At 42.4% G+C, this 7,880-nt stretch overlaps 1 protein-coding gene and 1 long non-coding RNA gene across 6 annotated transcripts in view; one reads left to right on the forward strand and one right to left on the reverse strand.

Moving 5' to 3' along the window:
* Positions 1 to 1,142: 1,142 nt before the first annotated feature.
* LOC116090351 overlaps positions 1,143 to 7,880 on the forward strand; it is a 12,459-nt gene continuing 5,721 nt past the window's right edge. Inside the window, exon 1 of the long non-coding RNA XR_004118657.1 lies at positions 1,143 to 1,270. This is a non-coding gene — a long non-coding RNA (uncharacterized LOC116090351). The remainder of the gene's footprint in view (positions 1,271 to 7,880) is intronic.
* The window catches only part of Fkbp7 (FKBP prolyl isomerase 7), an 11,718-nt gene continuing 6,947 nt past the window's right edge, over positions 3,110 to 7,880 (reverse strand). For 4 of the 5 annotated variants that reach the window (XM_031370713.1, XM_031370715.1, XM_031370716.1 and 1 more), the window contains 2 exons: positions 7,626 to 7,759; positions 3,110 to 3,419 (listed from right to left, as the gene is read on the reverse strand). In XM_031370713.1, the coding sequence (XP_031226573.1) occupies positions 3,258 to 3,419; positions 7,626 to 7,759 (296 nt within the window). In that variant the 3' untranslated portion in view covers positions 3,110 to 3,257. The remainder of the gene's footprint in view (positions 3,420 to 7,625; positions 7,760 to 7,880) is intronic. The other variant, XM_031370714.1, reaches the window with a different exon arrangement.

A 7,880-nucleotide genomic window follows, 5' to 3' on the forward strand; every position in this document is an offset into this window, starting at 1 on the left:
TAAAAGATAAGTTTTCAGATACAGGTATTCATTTACTGTAATAAGTACCTTTTCTTTTCTTTTAAATATAGTCTCACGGAGTCCAGGCTGGTCTTGAACCACCTGTAGCTTAGGGTACTGCTGAATGACTCAGTGTCCTGCATGTACCAGAGTTTGGGATTACAGGTGTTGTGTGTCATCACTCCCAGATTGCATGATGCTGGGATTGAATTAGGGTCTTCAAGCCTGTTAAGTGAATGCTATAACCGAGCTACCTCATTTCCAACTGATGCATACTTAACAGTTAAAAACAAGTTTAGAAGTACTTTGTATAAGCTGGGTGTGATGGTTTGTATATATTTGACCTAGTGAGTGGCACTATTAGGAGGTATGGTCTTGTTTGAGTAGCTGTGCCACAGCGGGTGTGGGCTATAATACCCTAGTCCTAGCTGCCTGGTAGTCTTCCACTAGCAGCCTTCAGATGACGATGTAGAACTCTCAGCTCTGCCTGCACCATGCCTGCCTAGATGCTGCCATGCATCTTGCTGATAATGGATGGAATCTCTGAACCTGTAAGCCAGCCCCAATTAAATGCTGTTCATATAAGACTTGCCTTGGTCATGGTGTCTGTTCACAGCAGTAAAACCCTAATGAAGACACTGGGTAAAGTACTACATGCCTGTAATCCTAGTATGCAAGAAGCTGAGGCAGGGGTGTTGAGTTTGATACCAGGCTCAACTGCATAGTGAGTTCCAGGTGAGCTTGGGCTGTATAACAAGACCCTGTGATTAAAAAAACGAATGCCTGGGGGCAGTAGTGGCGCATGCCTTTAATCCCAGCACTTGGGAGGCAGAGGCAGGCAGATTTCTGAGTTCGAGGCCAGCCAGGTCTACAGAGCTAGACAGAGAAACCCTGTCTCCAAAAAACAAACAAACAAAAAAAGCAAAAACAAAACAAAACAAAAAACAAAACAAAAAACCAAATGCCTGGGACCCAGCATAGGCGGTGGGATCACATGGACCGGCGCCAAGCCAGCTGCTACCAGTAACAGCAGTCTGCAACTGAGGCTGCTGCTGAGTGCTGTGAGTGCCCTGAGTGGCTCCCAACCGCCACTCAGCTTACGAACGCCGCCCGTGGAGCAGGACAGAACTCTCACTGCACACGCAGCCCATCGCTTGTGCCACAGCTACAACCAGCGGCTGGGCGTAACTTCTGCCTGGCCCCTCAGCTAGTCGCTACATGCTTCCACTATGTAAGGCCGCTGTGGGACATACGTATGAACTTCTACCATGTGAGTCATGCCCCTCTGGTCCATCTTGTGGGGCTAGTTTCTGCTGGGCCCACACCTACACTCAGTTCCACGTTTCTATTTACCAGTTTGCTAGAATTCTTGCACAGACACCTGCATATTGATTGGTAGGGTTGATCAGCAAGAGGGCCTCTAATTTCCCAGATAGGACCTGGCCAGCTTTTTCTGGGGACCAAGAGGTTGGCATTTTACAGCCATGCCTCCCAGCTGACATACGAGTTAGGACATCTACCCTTTGGGTGACCATTCCCTCGAAAGTGGCTCTCATTCCCGTCCCCTCTGGGCTCTTGCAGCCGTTTAAGAAACCTCTGGATCCAGGGTAGAGCTCTTTCTACTGTAAGACCAGGACTTACTGTGTAGCCTCTACGGGGCCTCTAGCCTGGCTGATTTCTTTTTGGTTGTTGAATTGTTCTCGGGTCGCTAGTACAAATAAATCAATAACCCTGCAATGGATGCTGCGATGTCTTCGAATGCACCTCTAGGCATCCCACTGGAATGTCTCCTGGAAAATCTCAAATCTTTGAAGCTAACGCCTGACTTGATGTAATAAGGTGTGGATTCAGTACCAGCTAGATAATAGTTCCAAGCAGCCACTTAATGGTACCCTAGATCCAACTATTTTAAGGGATCTTAATCCATACTGCCAGAGAACTGGTAAATGGAAAGAGGTCCCCTATGTCCAAACATTTGTCTATTTTTGCTCCAAGCCCTCCATGTGCTCTTCTCGTTCCCCAACCCAACTTCTTTTAGCCATGGAACCTACACAGCCTCTTCCAGATGCTACTACAGCCCTAGATCCAGCCAACACCTTGAAGGAGAAACGGTGGGCTAGAAAGGACGCTCGCATATTCAATTTTACACTCCATGCCCAGTGTCTGAGGGACTAACTGGCAGAAGACTCAGTGGCTGAGAAAGTGTTAGAAAGTTAAGAAAAGGTACTAAAGGTGCTGTCTGCTTATGGTGGTGCACACCTTTAGTCCCAGCACTTGAGAGGCAGAGGCAGGCAGATCCGTGAGAAATAAATAAATAAATAAATAAATAAATGAATGTTGTTATACCCACTTTGGGTAGCTCACAGTGGCCTGTAACTCCAGCTCCAGGAAGTCACAGCCTCTGGCCTTCATAGATGCCTTTATTCATGTGTGTGTGTGTGTGTGTGTGTCTGCGAGCACTCAAGTGCATTTGTGCGTGTGTGCCTGCATGTGTGTCAGTATACGTGCGTGCATGTGTCACACACATAATAAAATAAATATTTTAAAAAGTTATATTGTAGACAAGAAGGAAGATAGAAGGGGAATAATACATTTATAATAATGCTTGAAGAAGCATAGTCTGTGTAGGTGATGGGCTTTGGCTTGGCCAAACTCCCAAGGCCAGAAGCTTGCACCAAGAGTGCACACTGTGCTGAAATTCTTCATGACTCAGGTATGCACAACTGACATCTTCCTGCATGAACTCCAAAGGAAGATTCTATGCTGATATTTTTCATACCCTACTGTCTATAACATCACAAAATGCATAAATAAAAGAGACATAAGTTTCTGGTCTCTGAGTACTTCTTAGTTCCTGGTCTTTGAGTATTTCTAGATACTTGGCATTAAGGGCTATAATATTGGATCATTACACACTTATACTTGCTGCTAGCACTGGGGTTGCAAAGCACCCATTCTGCATTTTAACATGTGTATTCATCTATCTCCTGAAGGAGGGATGCCAGCCCCTGGGATCCAGACCCATCCCCTGGTGTTGTAATCTATGGTCACAGAAGAAAATAACAGGAAACACAATCACACCTACCCAAGAGTCAGATTTGCAAAACAGTTTCACAATATTACACCAAAATTATGTTTATTGAAGGAAACAAATATCTTCTCATAAGGGAAAACAGGTATATAACTACAACACAGACAACAGTGATTTTTTTTTTAAAAGCAAAGTATGTAAGTTACTAACAAATAGAGAAGTAAATTTATAGCTCGTCATGTTGGTGCACATTGTATTCCTTGGGAGAAATGAAGCCATCTCCATTGTGGTCATTTTTCTTAAAGATATCTTCCAAAACTGCCTTTTGATATGACTTGTCACGGGGGTTTGCATCTTTTTCAAAGTCCTTCTGTAAGTAAAGTTCTATCTAGAGGCCAGAACACAACATCGTTAATAAAAAAGCACCACAAATAATGTCTAGTCACTCTAAGAAATGATTACATTAATAAACATAGTGACACATTTTAAATAACTGATCTAATTGTTTATGGGGGAGGGGCACTCAAGGACCATGGTACGTACACATATGGAGATCAGAGGACAACTTGTGGGAACTGGCTCTCTCTTTCTACCATATGGGGGTACCAGGGACTGAACTCAGATCATCAGGCTTGGAGCAAGAGCTATATTCACTAAGAAATCGGGCTAGAGAGATGGCTCAGCGGTTAAGAGCACTGACTGCTCTTCCAGAGGTCCTGAGTTCAATTCCCAGCAATGACGTGGTGGCTCACAACCATCTGTAATGGGATCTGACACCCTCTTCTGGTATGTCTGAAGACAGCTACAGTGTACTCACATAAAATAAATAAATCTTAAAAAAAAAAAAAAAGGAAGGAAGGAAATCTTGCCAGCCCAAAACCATTTAAAAAATGTATTTCAAGGTTTGGAAATACCTTAGAAACAGGGTCTCTCTACATAGGTTTGGCTGTCCTGGAACTCACTATGTGGCCCTAGCTGTCCTGGAACTTATTATGTAGTAGACCAGGCTGGCCTCAAACTCACAGAGATCTGCTTGCTTCTCCCTCCCAAGTACTGGTATTAAAGGCATGTGCCAACATGTCTGACCTGGGATTTTGTTGTTGTTGTTGTTGTTTCGTTTTTAATTTTTGAAGAGAAATGGTTATTCAAATTAGCTGTCCCTGGGGTTATAGATTAGTGGTACTAGCCACACTTAATTTTCTGAAACTAGATACTTTCTGATAATCCACACTGTTCATATTAGAAGGGAAAATCACATCCATATTGATTGCTATTATTTAATAAAATCTCTTTAGCATCTCTGTCTTTGGAACTAATGAATTTACTGCATAATCAAGTCAGCCAAGGACTTGAGATGTTCTGAAGTACACTGCTTGCTTGCATTTGTAGTATGCTACAAATTTCTCTAAGCAAACACTCAATAAAGTACTGTAATATTAGCCACATGCAGTTTCTTTGCATTCGAAATGAGCCTACAGCAAACTGAGACATTTCCTTGTAAACGTAAGTCATACAGCAGACTTTGGCGATAGTAACTAAATGTATACTTCATTGATAATTTTTATATGTTTCATGTTAAAATGGTACTATTTCATCTATATTAACGAGTTCATCTAAGTCACAAACTCTCATGTTGTTATTTTTTTCCCATTTCCTTGTCTTGAGATGATATTGTCTCCCACTGTGTTGCCAGGGCTGGTCTCAACTCATAGGCTCAATAATTCTTCTGCTCCAACTTCCTTAGAGCTGGGACTATGGGTAATATCACCATGGTTAATGTTCTTTTTACTTTTTTTTTAAAAGATTTATTTATTTATTAGTATATGTAAGTACATTGTAGCTGTCTTCAGACATACCAGAATATCTCATTATAGATGGTTGTGAGCCACCATGTGGTTGGTGGGATTTGAACTCAGGACCTCTGGAAGAGCAGTCAGTGCTCTTTAACCGCTGAGCCATCTCTCCAGCCCTTCTTTTTACTTTTTAATATGTGTAGTGTTAATATGTGTTTTAAAGTTAAAGTTATCTATGTAAGAACTATTTCTCCCTAGGAATATACCAAAGCAAGCATAGCCCACTGACCTGGAGATAATCTTAATGTGGTATTTTAATGGCAGGAGATGTTTGAAAGGTGGAGTTAACAGTGAACAGTTTTACATATCCCATGCTCAGTCCATCACAAAGGACTTTAGAATGGCCAGTGGACCTTGAGTCAGCTTCTCAGAGGTGACTGATCCTGTATGAAGGGAGATACACTGTTCCCCGTCTACCTATGTGGGTCTAAAGCATTTGAAACGGCCTCAAACATTCTGCATTTCTTATACAATAAAGCTGATGTTCACTATCTATTCTCTGTCCATATAGTGTAGTACAGATCCAAAAAGGCGGTGGGCAAGAACATAACTTTATTTAAAAAAAAAAAAAAGATTTATTATTTAATATATTTGTGCCTGCGGTATCCAAAGAGATCAGAAGAGGGCATCAGATCCCTTGGAGCTGGAGTTACAGAGCGTTGTAAACTGCTTGATGGTGGGCAGATGCTGGAGGAGATGTTCAGGTAAATGCTCTGGTCCTTTGGAAGAGCAGGGATTGCTGGGCCATCTATCCAGCCCTATGACTTTAATTTCTGCTACTAATGGGTTCTACACTACTTTCATTTTGTAATTTAATACTGTATTGCAGTCACACCTTATGTAAACTGAAGAGACAATCTACTAAATCTTTCTGATTGTTAAGAAAGTTTCTGTTAGTTCCACGTATTGATTACATGGTCTTCAACAAAAATGCAACCTTTCTGAACACTAGGAATATCATCTGCAAAAGGAGATATCTGTACTAAAGGCTTGATACAGGGTCAATGTCAACAGAAGATAACCATTGTAATAACTGGGCAAAAATCATTCTTATCCATTTGGTGATAACATAGCTGATACCCAATAAAAGAATTGGAGATGCCCTAATATCTGGAGCTATTTCTTTTTTTTTCTTGTTTTTTTCCCCCTCAACCGACTGTGACCTAGAATATGTAAGCCAGATAAGGCCCTTTTCCCCAAGTTGCTTTTGGCTGCTTATTGCAGCAGTAGAAAGCAAAGTAAGACACCTAGCAGATATGCCTCTTTCCTTGCGGGCTGACTGGGGAACCTCAAGGAAGTTCTACTACACACTAAGTTCCTGGAGGAGGAGCTGGAATGGGAGAAGGTTAGAGGGGAAATGAAGACGAGGTAGGTGAGTGGAGATACCGCTTAGGGGCCCCGTGCTTGTGTGGTGTGCATGAAGTTCTAGGCCCAGTTCCCAGGCAAAATAATAAAGAGAAAAAGGGAAAGACTCATTAGTTAGGGCTGGTGGGCTTATTCCTGCAATTCCAGTACTTGGGAGAAGCAGGAAGATTTCCACAAGTTCAAGACCAGCCTACACAACAACATCATGAGTTCCAGGGCAGCTTGGGGCTAGAGCGAGGCCTTATCTCAACCCCACAGCCGATGCAATAGAAAAAGGACTGACGTTATCTTTGAAATCAGGGGACTACCTGCCTCTTACGGTCTACTTAGGTGGTAGTTATACATCTTTAACCACCTCTGAACAAAGAGGGGAGCAGAGAGATGAGTGTAGACTGTGGAACTAGGTAAGGCATTAGGCTTCCCAGAAACATTCAAGATGGTAATTCTCAGAAAGGCATGGAGTGGCCAAGGCTCAGTCACAGCCAGACAGCCTGGGGTATGATGCTGGTTTTGTAACTGCAGCTACATGGTTCCTGGGTAGCTTTCTCCCCATCTACAAGGTGGCAATGATGAGAGGAGCCTCTAGCGTATGAACTGTCCTGGAGATTAGACAGATTCATAGACTTATATGCTTAAAGTGGAACTTGGGACTAAGAAAGTGTGAAGAATGTGTATCATCATTGCACAGTTTTATTAGTTCATCTATAGGAGATGGAGAGGAACCCACAGCTCATGCTTACCAACTTTTTAGTCCATCCAGTTCAGATCCTTGCTAGCCCCCTAATCTTACGTATGTCACAGTCCAGAGGTGAAAGAACTAGTTGTCTTGTGACATGTTTATATAGTTCTGTTGGAAAGAGGTCTGCCCTCTCTAGTGTCCATGGTGGCAGAGCCATGGGTAGCTTGGGGACTCATTGACCTATCAGTACTGGCAAGTGGACCCAGGGCCTCACGGATAGTCAGGCAAGCACTTGGCCACTGAGCCACATGCCCAGACCCTTTTGCACCTTCTAAGACAGGGTGTTAGTAAGTTGGCCAGGATAGCCTTGAACTCTTTGTAGCCCAGGCTGTCCTTCAAGGTGTTATATCTTCTTACATCAGGTTTGGGAGTAACTGAAGCTACAAACCTGCATCATAAAGTAACATTATGACTTTAATGACCTTCCTATGTAAGAAGAAATGGAAAAGGACATTTTTTTTCTTGGATTTTAGGGTTACCCAGCAAACAGTGCTACTAAAGCCATCAGAGCCAAATACTAGAGAGAAAAGGACCTCAACACAAACCCCAATACTTGGGAAAAATAAAAAATATCTTCAACACAATTTGAGTTATAATGAAAACCAAAATCAAACTGCACACAGGCAGTTTGAATTACCTCAGCCTTGGAGAGTTGCCTGTCGTTATCCGTGTCTATCTGCTTAAATGTTTCAATGCTCCGTGGTCCTTTCGTCACAGCATAAAGTTCAATTTCAAACATCAGAGTTGCGTTGGGTGGAATCTTGCCTTCTGCTAAGGGTTTAAATTTTAATAGTTTGACTTCTATGAAAGTAGCTTTCAGGTACTCACTCCATGGCCTCATTAATATCAGGGTTATACACCTTAGAAGAACTTTTTTTTTTTTTTTTTTTTT

This window comes from Mastomys coucha, unplaced genomic scaffold, assembly GCF_008632895.1.
Source record: "Mastomys coucha isolate ucsf_1 unplaced genomic scaffold, UCSF_Mcou_1 pScaffold15, whole genome shotgun sequence".
Taxonomy (NCBI): domain Eukaryota; kingdom Metazoa; phylum Chordata; class Mammalia; order Rodentia; family Muridae; genus Mastomys; species Mastomys coucha.